The 19,971-nt window shown below is 42.0% G+C and overlaps 1 protein-coding gene across 1 annotated transcript; it reads right to left on the bottom strand.

The window, feature by feature from the left end:
* Positions 1-4,984: 4,984 nt before the first annotated feature.
* On the bottom strand, positions 4,985-12,607 carry GZF1 (GDNF-inducible zinc finger protein 1). The gene is made up of 5 exons (XM_006902896.1): positions 11,253-12,607; positions 9,268-9,362; positions 7,764-7,931; positions 5,942-6,099; positions 4,985-5,329 (listed from the first exon to the last, which is right to left on the bottom strand). Exons 1-5 carry the CDS (start codon positions 12,605-12,607, stop codon positions 4,985-4,987), a joined length of 2,121 nt encoding a protein of 706 aa, XP_006902958.1.
* Positions 12,608-19,971: the final 7,364 nt, after the last annotated feature.

Here is a 19,971-nt window from a genome sequence, read left to right as displayed (position 1 = left end):
TCTAGGGTGAAACCTTTTATTCATTCCATGCATGCCAGGAAGGTAGACACTACTTTGAGGTGGCAGCTCTTCCCCAAATGTTTAGTGCCAGTGGCTCTTTTTCTGGCACTATATCCAACAGTGTTCTGTCATCCATAGGATTTCTGAAGGCCTATATTTCAGAAGTGGATAGTGCCAGTCTTGCTTCTTACTCTGGAAGCTCTGCAGAAACCCGTTCTTGAAATACCATTGGCCTTACTTCCAGCATCACAGCACGTAAACCACTACAATTTGGCAAACTGACAGATGATGTTAGTCCAATCAGAACCGGCCCATAGATGACCCCATGTTTTCAGAGGCAGTAAACCACATGGGAGAAGATTGCCCATTCTTCTCCCAGAGCAGCTAGCAGATTAAAACTGTGTGCCTTTGATTTGGCAGCACAATTACTTACGCCTAGACCACAAGAGCTCTCTGAGTGGTGACCAAACTAGCTAATCATTTACATTTCTCTTTTCAGAATCAGTGTTTCCTAACAGTGAGACACCACTATGGTGGTTTAAAATATGGTATAATTTGATATCAAAAATAGCGTGGTAAGAGTTTCTTGGTGGCAGAGCAGACTGATTCTTTTCCTTATCTCTGCCACTTCAGTCCCAAATGAAAGCTCTCAGTTCATATCCACTCTTGCTAAGGGACATGGACAAGCAACTCTTTGCAGGAATGGCCACCTCCAAATGAAATATTGTTACTTTTAAATGACCTGAATAATAATCAGATTAGGCAGGCAAGAACCTGTTTTAAAATAAAATGTTGAACTCTCTAGTGTGACACAGTAGAAAGTAAATGATTAATTTACTCTGTTTGTTAGCTTGAATAATCACCTTCAGCAAAATGTTAAAGTTACATTTAATAAAGATCTCCCTTGACAATATGGTCTAGTTTTGTGGTTGGTTTGGGTTTTTTCCCCATAAAATATTCTGTGCTATAAAATTGTTGGTTAAATCAAAAATCCTTTGGCATTTAGTTGACTCACATGAAAAGTTTGGAAGCCACCTAGTCAGTTTTTAAGCAGCCTTTCTTGATTCTCTGCGAAGCAGCACCTTCCTTGTCTGGTATCTGGAACTGACACACTCGCTAACAATTCCACTGCTCTTAGAAAAAGAACTAGGGGAAGATTGCTCACAGATTCGTCTAGTCATCTATGGGATTTGTGGTGTCCCTGAGTGTCAGCCTAATTATTCCTCCTGGAATAATTACAGAAGTATATTTGATGCTTGCGTTAATAATACTTGAAAAACACTGCAGCACGTTACTGTAAACCTTGGTCTCATCAAGCTGTACATACTACTTCTGTATAGCGGATGTAACGTTTTATTCATATTCACACCTAAGTCCTTTTTTCCTAAAGGGAAAAAAGGTGTAATCCTGACAGTTAAGAGACACATTTTAAAACTATGAAGGCTGTTGAGGCAGAGTTGACTCACAGGTGACCCTCCAGTGGATTTTCAGAGGCTCTACATCACTTGGGAAGAGACTGCCTATCTTTCTCTCAAGGAAAAAGGGCAGCTAGTGGATTACACTCACCTGACTTGGGTTGATAGTGCAACTAACTCCTTACCCATTAGGCTAACAGAGCTCTCTTTTAAAATAAAGATTATACTAAATAAAACCAATAGGGCCTGATTTTTTAAATTTCACTATATACTTGAACAAATTATACTTGCTTGTTGTTAAATGTCATCAAGTCGCTACTCACAGTGACCCTATGTACAACAGCCTTAAACGCTGCTCTACCTTGTGCCAATCGCACTGCCTCTGACACACCCATCCTCATTACCCCAGTCACTGAATCAATCCACCTCATAGAGGGCTTTCCCTCCACCCTCCCAAGCATGATGTCCCTCTCCAAGGACCTGTCCTTCCTTACAACATGTCCAAAGTATGTCAGACGAAGCCCCAGAATCCTTGCCTCCAAGGAGCAGCCTGGTTTAGCCCTCTCCAGAATGAATCTGTTTCTTGGCAGTCTGTGGTACATTCAATATTCTTCTCCAGCACCACAGCTCAAAGGCATCAATTCTCCTCCTTCCTAGTCATTGCCCAACTCTCTGATGCATAACAAGTGATTACAAAGACCATAGCCTGTATCAGACACACCTTAGTCTCCAGAGTAACACCATTGCTCTTCAGTACTTTAAAGAGGTCCCTAACAGCAGACTTTCCCATCATAATTTTTTTAAAAAATATTTCCTGGCTACTGGTGCCAAGAGTGTTGACCGTGGAGCCAAGGAAACTAAAGCTGTGAACAATCTCAATCTCTTCACCATCCATCCTGATGCTGTCAGTTGGTCCAGTGGTGAGAATCTTCGTCTTCTTGACATTGAGCCTCCTCAATCCATACTGAAGGCTGCAGTCCTTGACCCTCTGCAGCAAGCATTTCAGGCTCTCCTCAGTTTCAGCAAGCAAGGTTGTGTCATCTGCATAATGCAGACTGTGAATAGATCTTCCACCAATCCTGACGCCACACTCAGAGCCCAGCCTCTTGCATACGGGTTGAAAAGGTATCGAGATAGGACACATCCCTGGCGTACACCTTTCCCAATTTTGAACCATGCAGTGTTTTCCTGCTCTGTTCTGACGACTGCATCTTGATCAAGTATAGGTTTCACATTAACATGATCAAGTGTCCTGGGATTCCCATTCTTCTGAGTCAGCTACAGTTTGTTATGATCCACACAGTCAAATGCCTTTGAGTAATCAATGAAATACTTGCTTAGTTAAGAATTTTCTTTCAACAGACACTAAATTCTAGTAATACAAGTAGAACTACAAAACTTATTTGTATAAAACAAAATTTATTAAGACTTTTGTAGAAATTTTAAAGAAATTGATTCAAGACAAAACTTCTCCCAGGAGATAACAAAATAATCTATTATTTAAATTCCTTCTCATCAAGAGGACTTTATCCTAGGAAACAGTACATCGGTTGGGCAAGTTCATTATCCAGAGAATAAAAAGGTGGTGTCACTATCATTTGTTCTACTTTGTTCTATAATATAACATCAGAACTGAATTTTAAATACTTGGAAAGCCCTAGTTGCATGTAGTGGGTAACATGTTCAGCTTGGTGTTTCAAATCCACCAGCTTCTTCTCCACAAGAGAAGAATGCTGCAATCTGCTTTCAGTACTATTTACAGCTTTGTGAACCCAGTGGAAGATCACAGTCACAATCAGCTTGATAGTAGTGGGTTTTGGCTATCTCTAAGAGCAACTGTGAAAATGCTCCCAGTGCCTGAAACAGCTTACAAGTTAAAAGAAAAAATGCATTAGGAAAAAAGGTCTTTCCTCATTAGCTTTTGGCATAGTGCAGTTAGTTAAGTCTTCATTCTAAAACTGAAGGGTAAAGGAGCTTCCTCTTAGTAAATAATTGTTTTCACAGTAAGTTCAATAAATTAAAATATAAAGAGGGAAATAATTAGCAAAAGTACTCCTTTTAGGTTTTGGTTTTTGTTTTAGATTATGTGTGAACTGAGGCATTTACAAACACACAAACATGGCAAAATACCAGAACCAAAAATTAGGCTTAAAAAATACACTGGAATTACATTTTCATTGTGAATTAATTTTGAGCAGTATGTTCAGCAGGAGACAACCAGCATATTTAAGATAAAAGTTAAAAGTTATTGGTTCTTCACAATCACTGTTTAAAGTATAATGGAAGAGGAATATGTGAAGGCTTTTGGTCCCTTCTGCTGCATTCTTGCAAGCTCCCATGGATATAAATACGTAGCAATTACTTGCATGTTGCAATCTTTTAATGTAGAATTGATAAAGTCTGGGTCTCTGCAAATTACAGAAATTAAATCAGAAAAACCTGGCAAAAATAACAATATTCTATGCCATGCCATTAACCACTTCATTTTATTATTTGCTAATAAAATAACTATATTCAAGTATTCCTAAATTAGTCCCTTGATTAATTTTCTACATATCTGTAAAAACAGTTATTCTGATGGAATCTTTGGTAGGACAGTTTTTACCTATTAGGAATGAAATTACATAGCCACATCTCACTGCAAAGGCTTACTCTGTAACAAATTTCCTAGCTCTATGTATGATGTGAGTAAAGGTAAGATTGAGCTGTTTAACACATACTCAATTTGCCTGTTCCTTTTCCAGTGCCTATAAATAGGAAGGAAATTAATTTTTCCAGTCCCAATAGAGTTGCCAGTGCAGCTGATTTGTCTCAATGCCACAAATGAGGAAACACTAAAAGATAATGGCCTTCTTTATACCCTGTATGGTGCTGCCTACTCAGACACCCTGCAAGAGGGCTCATCCAGGTAGCTTTCCAGGCAGGGCGGGGTGGGGGGTAGTTCCTGTTCCCTGAACCCACTGGACTTTCCTGGGGTCAGGGGACATGCAGGGAGCCATACGAGCGAGCTTAACAGCCATCTGATGTCATCAAAGATGGACTTTGTGGGGAAAAAAAGAAAGAAAAAAAAAGGCTTTTATTCAAAACACAGTAAAAAGAAGAGGGAGAAGCCTTGGAAAAATTTGTTTTAAAAAAAGTATCAGAGGAAGTAACAGACATAAAGTATAAGTCGGAGTAAGAGATCTGAGAGACTGCTGATAGCAATTTCATGCATTGGATGCCCTATACAATTAAATCAAGCAGTTTTCTAAACTTAACTATTTAACCGAATATTTGGGTGAGTAATGCACACAACCTACCCTAGAATCATGTGAGGGTATGTAAATTGCTTTGTTTGTTGATAAGGTGTAGCTGAGATCATGTGGACCAGGATTTTTAAGGGAAAGCTTTAAAAAAAAGCCTTCATAAGGGCCTGCAACTTATCAGGACATCTGCAGAAGTCAATCTTGGTGTACATCACCTCTGTACACAGACAACCCTTTCTTACCCCCTGTTATCATCTTGGGTACATCAGTCACACAATCAAATATGTGCAAGATGAAACCTGTCTGATGAGGAACATTAAGCTCTTATTCCATGCTGGCCAGAGAGTGAAGCTGTGAGGGTATCACATCTGTGTGTGGAGTCAGTTCACTAAGGTCACCAATAGTGGTGGCAAGAACGGAGTCTTGGGACACCCTGAGATCATCTGACTTGCAAGCTGTGTCTGCCAAGCTTTTCTCATGTACAGCTGGGCTGTTCTGGGCTGGTGTCAGGTTAGGAAAATGGCCATTTTCTGCAAAAGACATCAATGTATCTGAAAGTTTGGATGATGTATATTCTTCATCAGGCTGCTCAGTCTTGTGCTCTTCATTCTTGGGTGAGCCATCTACAATAACAAGGAAAGACTTCCAAGGAGTATTCTTATCATGTATCTACAAATCAAACACAAAACACAAGTCACTGAATGTGTCAAGTATATCCCCCAATTCATAGATACTTCTTTTTAAAAGTACCTTTTAAAAAAAACAAAAAACAAAAAAAACCTAAGCAGAATGATTGCTTCTAACTTAAACTTGGTTTTAACTGCAGCAAAATCCCCTCTCTTCACTGCCTAATGCCTTTCCACACCATCAACACTGCGAGAAATACTTATGAACAGTGCTTTCCTCTGGGTCTTGAGACTTAATTCTTTTCTTTGCTTATCCTCTTAATGGCTTTGCAGTTGAGAAAAATCCTAGGAGAAATACTTGTTGTCTTCTCTGAATGGTATGGGATGGTAACAAAGGCATTTCTGTTTATGGTTCTGAGTATCTAAATACCAGCAGGTTTTTCCTTTTCAAGTGAGCTACTGCTGCCAGTGTGTTACATGCTGGGCCACTAACCCTATAAGAAAATAGTTCACATCTACCAGCCACTCCATGGGAGAAAGATGGGGATTCTCCTCCCATAAAAACTAGAAGAAAACCTTGGAAACCCTTTGAAGGTTCCCCATGAGCCAGCATCAACTTGAAGGCAGTGGGTTTGCTTTTTGGTTACTTGCTTACAGAGGTGTGCCTCCGGAGAGTGGACTTGTCAGTGAATGTCCGCCCACACGCATTACACATGAATGGCTTCTCTCCTGTGTGAATTCGATGGTGGCGTTGGAGAGCGTTGAGTTGCGTGAACTGTTTACCACACTGATCACAACAATAAGGACGCTCCCCTGAGACAGGAAAAGAAAAAAACTACCCAGTTGGTCTCTGTAGTCTGATGTATTTAATTCTGAATGCAAACCATTAATAAAATTTCAACTTCAGTTTTCCATCTAAGGCATGCTATTTGAGAACAGATTCACATTTGTGATCTCTACATATACCAAGATCATTAGGGCAAATCCATACTTCTAGCTGGTAACAGATCTACAGTAATTATCTACAGTAATAGAATAATTGTAATTACAAGGCCTTTGGTAACTCAATCTACATATATGTATGTATATATAACATACTGGATTAACAGGCAACACCATGATGGATGGAGAAAAGACTGAAACTATCAACACCTTCATCTTGTTTGGATCCACAATTAACACCCTTAGTACCAGCCATCAGGAAATAAGGAGACACACTGCACTGGGAAAGTCTGCAGATAGGTACCTTTCCAAATTATTGAGGAGTAATGATGTTAGTTCTGATTCAACCTATAGTCTTTCCAGTCATTTGCTGTGCATCTGAGAGCTGGACAGTGAATAAGGATGACAGATGACCTAATGCTTTTGAGCTGCTATGTTGGAGAACAGCAATGAACATCTCATGGATGGCCAAAAGAATAAACAAATTATGTCTTGGAGAGGGTGTAGTCGGAATGTTCTTTGGAGGAAAGAATGAAGATGCTTCACCTCACATAAGGAAAAGATGCTAGGAAGGGTGGAGAGTCAGCGAAGAAGAGGAAGACCCTTGACCCGGTGGACTGATATGGCGACTGCTGCAGTGGGCTCTTGTGTGTCAGGAAGTGTAAGGATGGCACATGCTAGAACAGGGTTCAGATCATTTGTTCATAGGATCACTATGAGTCATACTGGACTTCGACAGCCCCTAAAAACAACATATGTTGACACCTATAGATCACTATCCCTTATTCTAACCTAAAAAAAAAAATCATCAAACTGTTCATTAACCACATTCATACCCTCTGTGTATTGTCTGTCCTCAAAAAACCCCTCCAAATAGCCAAAGAATGTTGTTGTCTTTCATTTGCACATGTAAGTGGTTCTACTTCTCAAAGTCAGAAATGAACTTCCAAAGTGAAAATAAAAATGCTCTTTTTGGCCAAAATTTTCTCCTAGTATAATTCCAAATAACATTCAAGTAGCTTCAAGAACTTCTAATAAAATGGAGACTTGTACACCAATGTTCATAGCAATGTTATTCACCTTCACAAGAATATTGAAACAGCCGAGATGTCCAACCACAATCAAATGGACTGAGAAATTATACATGCACACAGTGGAATATTTCGCAGCACACAGGAACAATGATTTTGTCCATTATTATCTAACTTGGGAGGGACTGGAGAGCATTATGCTGTGTGAACGATCTCAGTCCCACAAGGACAAATACTGTATAAAACCATTATTGTAGAATGAGTATGAGGATCCAAGGGAAAGGGGGAGCAGAGGGATGAGGATTTGCATGGCGAGGGCATTGATTAATCATGGGTTGTACAATTTGATGGAGGGGTGAGGGAAATTGGAAGAATCTGGCCTGGAAAACAATGTATTTGAATTTTGTAAATAAACTAGTATATAATAAACAAAAACAAAAAAAAGAACTTTTGGATATTTTTTCATAAACTGAACTTGTGTCTTTGGTGACATTCCAGTCATACCTGTATGGACTTTAATATGCTGGTAAAGTGAATTCCGCTGGGCAAAAGTCCTGAAACAAACTTCACATTTAAAGGGTTTGGATCCAGTATGGATTCTATTGTGATGTTTTAAGTACTCCTTAGAAGCAAAACTCTTGCCACATGTTTCACACATAAAAGGTCTTTCACCTACATGAGAAAACAAAATAAAAAGTTGGAAATTGCACAGACACTGAAAACCTAAGTGAATGGTAGGTCCACACTTTGAACACAACCTCTATTGGTTCTTCAGTAGGCTACAATGATAAAACACTCAGTAATGCTACTTATCCTTGAAAATACCAAGAAAGATTTCACTACACTTGGATTCCATCAGTTTACCATTTTATAAATTCCAAACAAGAAAGTATTAATTTTTGGTGGAAATGTTGAGTGTATTTTCATAGTAGCATTTCTGTGGATCTTTATCAGGACAAAAACCTCTCTGGAAGGAGAGGAAGTTCACAATGGAAATCTATGCATAACTACCATAACAACCTGACTAGAAAAAAGAGTTTAACACCATCTCATTTTTTGAAGTTTGAATCCTTTAGTCCCACAAATCTTATCTAATTACTAGACATACCATTAATTTCACAAACATAAAAGTACAAATACTATTTTAATACAACAAATCTAACAATAGTCTCATCAAATGACCAATTCTGACTTCATCTTTCCATGTTATCTGGCCATACCCCCACCCAAATTATTCTCATTTTGCAGTACAGCCTAGTATCCAAGCTGACAAATAGTTCATCTCTATCCCATCTGCATTTGAACTTAAGGCACATGTGATAGTGCTTAGAAGTAAAGGGCATAAACAAAGGAAGAAGAGCTTTATTAGTACTATAACCGCAGCACACATTGGGCTTGGTATACTTCTGTTCTGAACCTCAGCGTAATGATGCTGAAATCAGAATAAAGCCAAGTTTTCCCCTTCCATAAAACCCTATCACCAAAATAATGAAAAACAGAAACAAGAAGACCACACTACTTTAATACACTAATAACCTTGTGCTTTCTTTTAGTCTTCTATGTGTACATTTTTTTAAGATAGCTGTCTACATAACTGTACATTTTATTTCAACATTCTAGCACAGGTGGTTTTTCATACAATTCAGAACCATTATTCCAAACATTTGGTCCATAAATTGGTGGTGGAGTTACAAGAATTTACTGAACCAGTTCCTCATGGTTGGATAATTAGGTTGTTCTTAATTCTTTGTCATTAAAAATAGTAAGAAAATGGCTTTTCTCGTATTACAGGTAATTTCTTTAAATTCCTGAAAAGGTAATTTCTGACTAAACGAGTAGGAACTATTTTATACCTCTTGATAAAGTAACCTAAAATAATGTCCAAAAAGGTCATAATGCAGATTCATACTGTTCCGTGGTATAAAGGCCATTACCACAATACTAGCTCTAAGTCAGTTTCTTTCCAGAGCAAAGAAAGACATTCAATCACAACAGCATGAGTATTTACCTGTGTGACACCTTTTATGATAAATCAGCATGTGGTTCTGAGTGAATCTTGCACCACATTCATCACAGACAAAAGGTTTTTCCCCTGTATGAATTCTGAAAGTACAACATTCAGATGATAACTTAGGATATATTTCAAACCTCACTTAGCAATACAATTTCCATTCTAGCCTGACAAATAGTTTATTCCAAGAGGCATAATAAGAATGACACAAATGAAAGAGGCTCATAGTCTCCGTCCCAAAACAAGATCCACTTCTGCACACAAGACCTACAGATGATGCACTTCCCCAGGACATGCCAAGTACTCATGCACACCTACTTCCCAAACATAAGGTGTGTGCAGATAGAAACAATGCTGTTGCAGATTTTTCAAAAACATTAATATTGTCTAAAATTCCTCACTCAAAACAATCATCTTAGAAACTTTGTTGCTATTACATACACTGTCAAGATGGAACAAACCCATAACTGACCCTCCAGTGGTTATTTAAAAGCAGAGGAGATTGCTCATGTTTTGACTTAACTCTTAGCTATTGCTGACAAAATGTGCTACCACACATCAAAATGTTTGCTGGTTCCTAGTTTTGTAACCAATCTAGGGAGCTCTGGTGGCCTAATGGGTAAAGAGTTGTGCTGGTGAATCCAACATCTGCTGTGACAGAGAAAGATGGGCAATCTCTTCCCAGGTCATTTAAAGCATCTGAAAACCCACTCGAGGATCAGCTATGAGTTGATTCCACCTTGACAGCACATGACCAATCTTGAGAGAAATACTCTGAAAACACTAAAGAAGCCTGGTTTCTGAGGAATGTGTGTAAGAATTTTTATTACTTGATACAGTGACTATGGCAATGTGCTCATGAAGTATGTTGGGATGATAAGGATGTGCAGGATAGAGCAGGGTTGAGAGTTGCTGTTCATAGGCTCTTGACTTTATAGCACCTAACAACAACTGTGAAGTAGCATTCAACCAGGATATACTGAGCACTTTCTAACTCAACTACTTTAAACTTAGAGAGTAAAAGATGATGAACACTAAAGACCAGCTCAGAGGCAAATCCAGAATCAAATAGAAAACAACTGCCTGCCTAGGTTTCAGGTATAAACACTGAGAACTGTAAGGAAACATATATGAAAACTGAATGCCACCCACATGTAATTCAGAAACAAGTTAATAGAAAATACAGTCTGTCCTCATTCTGCAATTCAAACTATACTTTCCAAGCCCTTTGAGCTAAAACATAAGGCCAAAGCAGCTTCTTGGGAACTGCATATGCCTAAATGTTCTTTCAATGATGGACTCACTGGACCCAGATAATCACAGTATCTAAGTTCTAAATAAAGAGGCAGCACAAGAGAAATAAAGGCTTCAGCTCCAAATCCTCCAATGTGGAGAGTACACTAACCACCACAGGATCCTGATGATGTGGAACCCCTGCCTGCAGGGGAAGTCAAGGCAGCTTTCAGTGACCCAGCCTTCTCGGCAGTAATGGGGAGGAACAGAAAGGTCAGTTCTGTGTGTTACTAACGTGGAAACAAAGACAGAAGGAAGGTCTCCCTTGTTTTAAAGCCGACAGAAATAGTGTGAGGTTTCAAAATATTAAAGAGCAATTCTGAGGAAGCTCTGGTGGCCTAGTGGCAAGAAACTGTGCTGTAATCTAAAGGCATGAGGTTTGAATCCACCAGATGCTCCGCTGGAAAAGGAGGGCAATCGCCTCCTGTGCAAGTCAGATCTGATTTGACAGCACCCAACAACAACAAAGAGAATAAAAAAAAGCAATTTTTATAACTTTCTAACCAGAAAGAGAATCCAAAGATGTCTCAAAATTATCTAAAGGGGAAAAGATGTGAATAATCTAGAGCTATAGTCTCCAAATCTTACTACAACTTCAATCAATTTCTCAATCATTTGAAGAAAATTCCAGTGAACAAGTCACATTCTGAAAAAATCTTTCCCTGACAGGGCCCGTGCCCCGCCCCTACCTCATGTGTGTCTTCAGTGCAGATGGCTGAGAGAACTTGGCCTTGCACTCGGTGCAGCTGTAGGGCTTGTCACCTGTGTGTGTGCGCTCATGCAGACGCAAAGCAGTCTTGGAGCTCAAGGCCTTGCCACACTGCTGGCACTGGTGCCGTGCCCCACCACCCTCGTGGACCTGCAGGACATGCCTTTTGACGTCCTTCTTCCTTTTGAACTTCTTCCCACAAAGCTCACATGGAAAGTGGCGCTCACTGCTGTGCACATGGCGTTGGTGGCTCTTAAGGTTGCAGCGGTTAGCAAAGGTCTGACTGCAGGTGTCACAGCGGTAAATGACCTGGGCAGCAGCAGCACCATGGTGGTGCCTGATGTGCTTCAGGAAGCTCTTCTCATACAGAAACGCCTTCTCACAGGTGGTGCACCTGAAGTTACTCTTCTTTTTATCTTCATTTTCCTCTTCCTTTTCTTCCCCTGCTTTCTGCACCATTTCCTTCCTTGCAGCACGAACATTACAAGCCTCTGATTTCACATCTTTTGTAACTAGCTCAACTTCTGTTCCCCCATTGTCTGAGCTCTGGTCTTGAGAACTCTTGTCACTTCCCACCTCACACTCAGCACTCTTCTGTTCTCGGAGTCTTCTTGTGTATTTCTTTTTAGGGATTTCCACAAATACTTTCCTTCCAGCTAGTCTCCCACTAGCTCTTCTGATTTTGGGGTAAGGAGGCTTAATTACATCTTTTTTCTTGTCTAGTTTCTCTTTGGATTTCTTTGGTGGCATATCTGGTAGTATGTCACTGTTGATTTGTTCTACTGGGTATTCTGAAGAATACAAAAGGCCACTGGAATGATGGCCATCCAGACCTGCATCTGTCCTAGAGTCAGGAGCAGCACTGACTTGGGAGCCACTGCTCACTTTTGCCTCCTGAGACTCAGAGAAATTCTGCAATTCCAGAAGTACTGATTCTAACATCTGTTTCTTTAACTGAAAGCAAGTTTCTGATAAGTCCAAGCATTTTAGCTTTTCTGCCATTTCCAACATTCGCTGCACCCGATCTTCTTCCACCTGTACCTTTGCAGTGTAGACAAACTCAAGAAATGAAGCAAAGTCAACAACCTGCACTTCATTTAAGTAGACGTTAGTCCTTGTGCCATCCACAGTTTTCTCATTAAGGAACATTTCCTTAAAAAACTTGCTGGTGGCTGCCAGCACTGCTTTGTGAGCCATGAACTCTTTCCGGACACCCTGATATTCCACACTGACAGTCACATCGCAGAGGTGCCCCAGGAGGCGCAACTGGTGCATTTCACTCAAAAGGTTAAATGGAGAAGATTTAGATTCCAGTAAAACTGCACCACTTTCCATCGTTCTTCGTCCTAAAATCAGCTTTGAAGACAAAGTGAAAATCATTTTATGCCTGAGCACTGAAGAAAAATAAAAATAATGAGGATTATTTCAGCTCTTCAGAGGATTACCATAGACCCACACACTGCTTGCCAACCTGACTTCTTTCATGTAAAAATTCAAATCACATTTCACTTCTTAGCAATATATCCTGAAGATAAATGCCAGATATAATTTTATATCTACATGGAAAAAAATACTACCAAGATTCCTCTGTAGGATAACAAAAAGCATGATCCTCCGTGAAATCATTGCAGTCAAAGATCTCAATATTCTAATAGAAATACGGCAACAGTAATCCCCATTTCTTTTGTCAAAAACCAGGTAATTAAGACACTACTGCCATTACGTAGGAGCAAACTTCAGAGAACTAATTCTGCCTTCCAAGTAAAGTAGTCCAGATCAGTGCACATCACCGTACCCACTACTTCTAAATGTAAAGTTCCACAGTTTTTTACAAGCTGTGTTACCTTAAACAAGTATCTCCTGGACCTGTTTCCTCCTCCTCCGTAACAATGAGTGCATGCAAAAATGCTCGTGGTAGTGCCAGTATTTGGTAGCTGTTTGATAATGGTGGCCCATGCACCAGACACTGGTGCTGTTAATATCTTACTCCACAAGTTAAGAACAAGATTAACAGGAAATGGTTATACTGGGACTTGAACCTAGACCTTATGGATCCTTCTGACTTCAGAATGGTTCAATATGCCCTTCCCTCAACCTTGTCACCTTACCCTTTATTCCTTTTATTTTTTTCACATATGAGACATGCAGCTCACTTTTTATTTCCACAGCTGTAAATCTTAAAGGGGGCAGGCTGCCCATCTTTCTCCTGCCAAAGAAGCTACTGCATTCAAACAGCTGATCTTTCCTTTCAGGCACTAGAGCTAAGCTTTTTCCAGCAGCAGGCAATGCAAATCTTATTTCCATCAACCCTTACCCCTGTGAAGTCTTATCCCTGGCTATTCACAATCTTGGGTCATTTCTTTTGCTTTGAGGGTTCCATTTTTAATTCAAATTTCTAGAATAGGTGCTTTCTCCTCAATAATCAGTCCCAGCATTCTGCTCTTGACTCTTTCTCCTCTATGTTTACTATTGGTTCCTAACGCTTTAATATATCTCTGACTCTGTCTCTCTCTCTCACACACACACTCTTTTTTTTTTTTTTTTTTGGTATGAAAGCATAACCGATGGCTTTATTGGTGCAAATATATTATGGCTGCTTTGACATTTATGTTTTCAGCCCTGATAGATGAATGATTTCAATGAAAGTAAATCAATTACATCCAGACTGTGGGTATAAAACACCATACTTGGGGTTTTCTTCATGTCTGGCAGATAGTGAAGGGTTTGAAATACTGAAGTTTTCCTTAATACTGTGTGTTTCTTTTTTTTTTTTTTAAATTTAGGTTGTTTATTTTTCATTTCAATGAACATCTACAGAGATTTTGGGATTCCATTCATTCATTGTTGCACCCTTCTCCCCGCACAAACCCCTCCCCCCCCATTTGCTCCTCTCCTTGAAAAGCAAAAGAAAAACTCCCTCATTGGTACACAATCCCCCCCCCCGCACCTCCCCAAACCCCACCCCCTAGCCCCAAATATAATCCACTCTACAACCCTCATTGCATGCTCCTACGATAAAAATAATGTCCTAAAATATAATACTTTTAGACTCTTAAGGTTGCAGCGGTTAGCAAAGGTCTGGCTGCAGGTGTCACAGCGATAAATGACCTGGGCAGCAACAGCACCATGGTGGTGCCTGATGTGCTTCAGGAAACTCTTCTCATACAGAAACGCCTTCTCACAGGTGGTGCACCTTAAGTTACTCTTCTTTTTATCTTCATTTTCCTCTTCCTTTTCTTCCCCTGCTTTCTGCACCATTTCCTTCCTTGCAACAGGAACATTACAAGCCTCTGATGTCACATCTTTTGTAACTAGCTCAACCTCTGTTCCCCCATTGTCTGAGCTCTGGTCTTGAGAACTCTTGTCACTTCCCACCTCACACTCAGCACTCTTCTGTTCTCGGAGTCCCAGGCCTCCTTCCCTTTTAACGTCTACCTTGACCTTCTTAGTTGCCACCTCAAACTTGAGTGTCTAAAGCAAACTTAGTCTTTTCTTAAAAATATGCCTTTCTCCAGCAGTACCTGAAATTCTGGATGGCTCTGCAGGAACCTCCAAACCAAGAAAAACATGGAAAACTAGGACTTCCTCTGATAATATAAACACCACCTAAGAGGCTTGCTTGAGCAAGGCCATCTGAAGCAAGAAACACAATATAATGTGTGAAAATATAAAACTTGGCTGCAATCCCGGGCCGTCCTTCCAGTACGCCCACCCCCCAAAAAAAATGTCTGCCGAGCTCTAAGCGCGCGCGCGCGTGTGTGTGTGTGTGTGTGTGTGTGTGTGTGTAGCTTACGGCTAGGAGCTAGGGCAGACGGCCACAAACGGACTGGGGGTTGGGGCACATCTGAAGCAAGGTGGGGAGAAACCTGTGCAGTGGGGTCGGCCTATCTCTGTGGCCAAGGGGTCTGGGGCGGTGGCATGTGAGGTGGCGCATGGCGTGGCCACGGCAAAGACCTCCTTGGTCTGCAGTCTGGGAGCGGGTTGACTGCACAGGGGGGAGGTGGGCTGCAGCTATGTGGGAACTACTGCAGCCAGGGAAGGGTGTGAATATGCGGTCCAGAGATCCCTCCCACAACCCAGTTAGGGTCTTGGGGAGGACTGTGTAGCCTGGAGCCTATGTGGCAAGGGGTGGGGGAGTTGCGCAGTGGAGGGGACTCTGAGTGGCAGAGCGTACAGACCGCTGAAATGGGGGCAGGTCTGTGTGTCAGAGTGACTGTGTGGACAGGAATTGGGAGGGAGCCTATGTGGTTAGGGGCCTGTTAAGCTGGGGTGTGGAGTGTAGCTAGGGGTATGTGTGGTGGGTTGGGGTCATCTGCAGCAGGAGCTAGAGTGGAGCACGTGACTGCAGCAATGTAACAGTATTTTCCCCGGCAAATCAAGAAAGCGCTTTCTGAGCACCGTTTCTACCTACTTGACTCCAAGGGAAAGTGAGTTGATCATGGCTTCGACAAGGACGGTTCCGTCCTAGATGACAGTCCTCTGAACCTAGCCTTTCCCTTGGAGGTGCTGGCCTCCTGCCTTTCTATTCATTCCTCTGACCCCTCTTACAGGCTCTTCCCCAGCGAAAGCGCTGACCTAGGAGTCCCATAGCCTTCAAGGTCCCACTCACCAGTTTCCACCCTCCCCAGATGGACACACCGCCCGCAGCCCTTCGCCATTCAGCGCCTATAGAGACGCGGCCTGGCCCCCTCCGGCCACTCTAGCCTGCTGTGACGCAAGCGTGGGGCCCAGCAAACAACTTACCTCTCAGCCGGCGCCTCTGGACTTCGGACAGCGGGTAGCGGGGCGGGGCGACCGGGGGCACGGCCCCGCGTGGGCACATCCCATTGGCTGTTGCGGTCACTGCCCCGCCCCCAAAGGGCCAGATCAGGAGAGGCGGAGCAGACTGTGCGCATGCCCAACCAAGTAGGCCGCGCCGGAACATTACGTAAGCCATTTGACGCAAGCCTGTGCGACCCGCACCGGCCGCAACAGCTTCCCCGGTCCCCTAAGGCTCTGACCTGGCTGCCCTCCCTGCCCCAGGGGCGTAAGCGGGGTAGGGATTCTGCGCAGGGACATGCAGTGTAGACAAAACCACCACTTATTCCAGCCGCGGGTGAGGCCGGGACCACCCAGCCCTAACATGATAGAAACTTTCCAGCTTCGAATCCATGTCTCAAAACCTTTCCCTTTCTGTTTCCACCAACTTTCAACCCTCCGTTTTGAAAAACCAGAATTCAAGCAACTGGTTCTCTATAAATTCTGGCCGTGCCTTCTCTGAGCCGCTACTTTTAGCCAGCAACAGACACAGATCTGTTTCACAGGTGTGTTGATAATGTATGGGAAGGCAGATTAAGAAAAAAAAAAAGTTTCAAGAATGAATACGCAGATAAAATCTCTTTCAGTTGGATTATTAGGGAACTCTAGTGGGTTAGTGGTGTCAGGGCTGGAGCTGCTCTCCCTCCCTTTCCCCAGAATAGCCACAGTAATGATCAAAGCAGCAACTGCAACTGTGTTTTATCTGTTAGAGCTGCAAAACTAATTCATCTCCCTTTCCCAGGTATAACTATCTTCGACTCCTAACCAGCTCTCTTACCTGGCATCAAGCAGCTGCAAACATCCTAACTCCCCAATTTCCTTTTAAGACAATAAAAAACTCCACTGGGGCCTGGTTTCTGCTTTAGAGCCAACCTGGCAGCTTCTCCTTAATAAACTTTCTTGGCCTGACTGGGTTCTGCCCTTCCTCGCTGACCTTACATTTCAGGTGCCAAAACCCCAAAAGGGGCATCTGCCAGGAGAAAACAAACCCTTATTCCCTTTCTTTTTCTCTACCTCCTTGCAGTTTGCCCTGATTCCATATTGAGATTCTCTGGAAACGCTGCAAAATTGGCTTCTGTCTCTCCTCTATATGTAATAATCTGTCCCTCTCACCTAGGATGTGCTAGACTGGCCTAATTCTTTTCACTCCTCCACGGGCTTGATCCGTGACTGCCCCACTTTGCAGAAGCTTTCTGCTTCTTGCCATTACTGGCCTTCAAACACCACCTGACCAATTTAGGGTAAGTGGTAGTGGTTCTCCTCTCAGATCTTCTGCTGTCTTCAGGACTCAGAAAGCCCTAGCACTAGGCCAGGCAGATCCCTCAGCCACCTGGGCAGGTCTCTCCTGATCTAGGGATGCCTATGTCATGAGCAGACCTTATTCTCATGAGGACAAAAGGGAATTAAAGGACACATTATTGCCTTAAGTCTCTCTCTGGGAATCCTCACTACTTATTCCTCCCCAATCATGGGAGCCAACCAATCCTGCCCTTCTCTGTACACGCCACTGTGAGTGTCTCCTCCGCTCCCTTGAAACATACGTCATACCGACAATATCAAATAATAGGTCTCAATAACCCTAAAATGAAACGCTTGAATTTAACACTCTTAGAGAATTTGACAATTTCTACCATGCAATGGCAAATGGTCAGAAATCCCCTACATTCAGGCCTTCTTTGCTCCCTGCTTTCTGTCCTCTCTGTCAAAACTGCAGTACTTAGCAAATTCTTTTCACTCTTTCTAAGCCCTCTCCCCTTCCAGATCAAAACTCTCAGCAGCTCCTACTCTCCCACCTCTCTTATGTAAAAGTAGCCTCACCACAGAACTAGCCAGGAACTGCAGCCAAACTTTATCACTCTCCACTTTTCTCTCTCTCCCTCTATACTCATCTTGTTCAGACTTTTAGTAAAAAAAAAAAAAAAATCTCTCCCCCTCCATACGTTTCCATGCTACCTTTCTGGATTCTCCTGAGTTAACAGTAGATAGCTGTCCATCTCTCAATCCAGCAACCTTACTCCCCAACTCAAACTATAAACTTACTCATTCCTGCACAGAAATGCTGGAAAGCTTAACTGCACACTTTAGTCATATCACCAATACTCTCTTGTTAATCCAGAGGATACTCGGTTCCACTACCTCCCAAGATCAGACCAAGTGTGCAGGATATGCCAATGTCAATAGTTCAATACTCATTGAAAGTCACTCCCTTTCCAAAGGCACCTCTTCCCAGAAAGTAGAACTTGTCACTTTAACAAGAGCTCTCACACAAAGATCACAGGGTAAACATATACACTCATTCCAAATATGCCTATCACATCCTCCATGCCCACACATCCATCTGGAGAGAAGAGGACTTCTCGCCACAAAAGGGTCACCAATCATTAATGCTTCCCTTTTATTCCAACTCCTACGAGCAGCTACCCTCCCAACCCAATTAGGAGTCATCCAAAGCAAAAGCCATCAAATAGCGCAAGACTTCATCTCACGAGTAAATAACTTTGCAGATACAGATGCATAAAGGCTATTCTTAAATCCTCTCCAGTGCCTTTATCCCTGCCATCCAACCACAGTACACCACTTGAGATAATCTTCAGCTACCAGTTCAGAAATCTGGTTTCTCCTTCAGGGGTGCTATGCTCTCCCCCAGAAAAAAAGCTCAAAAAATTCTTAAAATTCATGAAACCCTCCAACTCGTGATGCATTTAGTGCTCTGTCTCAACTTACCCACTCTTCTGTGATCTATCACTAAATCCTGTCCTGTCTGCTCTGTGACCTCCCCACAAGGAGGACTTCATGACCCTTCTTTTCCCACTCATCAAGAGGACTTCTCCAAGGCCCTTTTCAGGTACTCCTAACCACTGCCATGGCCGTGAAACTACTTGGCAAAGCTCTATGGTTCCATCACTCCAAGATCAAGAAGACTCGAGCCTCTTTTTTTCCTATCAGCCTTGATTCCTGCCTGCAATCAAGGTAAATCATCACCCAAATACACCTGCTCCCACTTCGGGAGACCAAGGTCAGATTAACAAAAATCACAGAACAAACAGGGACAGACTGTGAGTAAATTTTCCATGAGCCCTGTCTATTGTGTTTCCCTCATATGCCCATAACAATTCGTCCTTGAAACACTCTTTTTTATTAAGTTTATTTACAAAATTCTAATACAAATTCGAACAAATTTTTTCCATTTCCCTCACTCCCACCCCCACCCCCATCAAACTGAGGCCTTGAGCACCAATGAGCATAGACCAAATGAGCTCTGGGAGGATGTCAAGAAAATCGTCCATGAAGAATGCAAAAGATCATTACAAAGGCTGATGAAGAAGAAAAGACCAAGATGGATGTCAGATGTGACTCTGAGTATTGCATTAGAGCACCGAGAAGCCAAAGCTAAAGGAAGAAATCAAGAAATCAAAGAGCTGAACATAAAATTTCAAAAGGCAGCTCAGGACGACAAAGCAAGATACTATAATGAAATGTGCAGAGATCTGGAGTCAGAAAATCAAAAGGGCCGGACATGCTCAGCATTTCTTAAGCTGAAGGAGTTGAAAAACAAATTCAAGCCAAGGGTGGCAATACTTTAAGATAATTTGGGTAGAATGTTGAATGATCCAGGAAGTATAAAAAAAAGATGGAAGGAATACACAGAATCACTGTATCAGAAGTAATTGGCTGACACTGAGGAATTTCATGAACCTATGGTGATGAAGGAGGAAGTTCAAGTTGCTATGAAGGAATTGGCAAAAAACAAGCCTCCAGGAGTTGACAGCATACCAATTAATTTATTTCAACAGACGCTGCCCTGGATGTTCTCACTAAGTTGTGCCAGGAAATGTGGAGGACAGCCAGCTGGCCAACTGACTGGAAGAGATCGATATTTGTTTCCATTCCAAAGAAAGGTG

This window comes from Elephantulus edwardii, unplaced genomic scaffold (genome assembly GCF_000299155.1).
Source record: "Elephantulus edwardii isolate Elephantulus edwardi_28Jun2011 unplaced genomic scaffold, EleEdw1.0 scaffold00467, whole genome shotgun sequence".
In the NCBI taxonomy this organism is placed as follows: Eukaryota; Metazoa; Chordata; class Mammalia; order Macroscelidea; family Macroscelididae; genus Elephantulus; species Elephantulus edwardii.
This window is presented reverse-complemented; position numbering and strand designations above follow the sequence as displayed.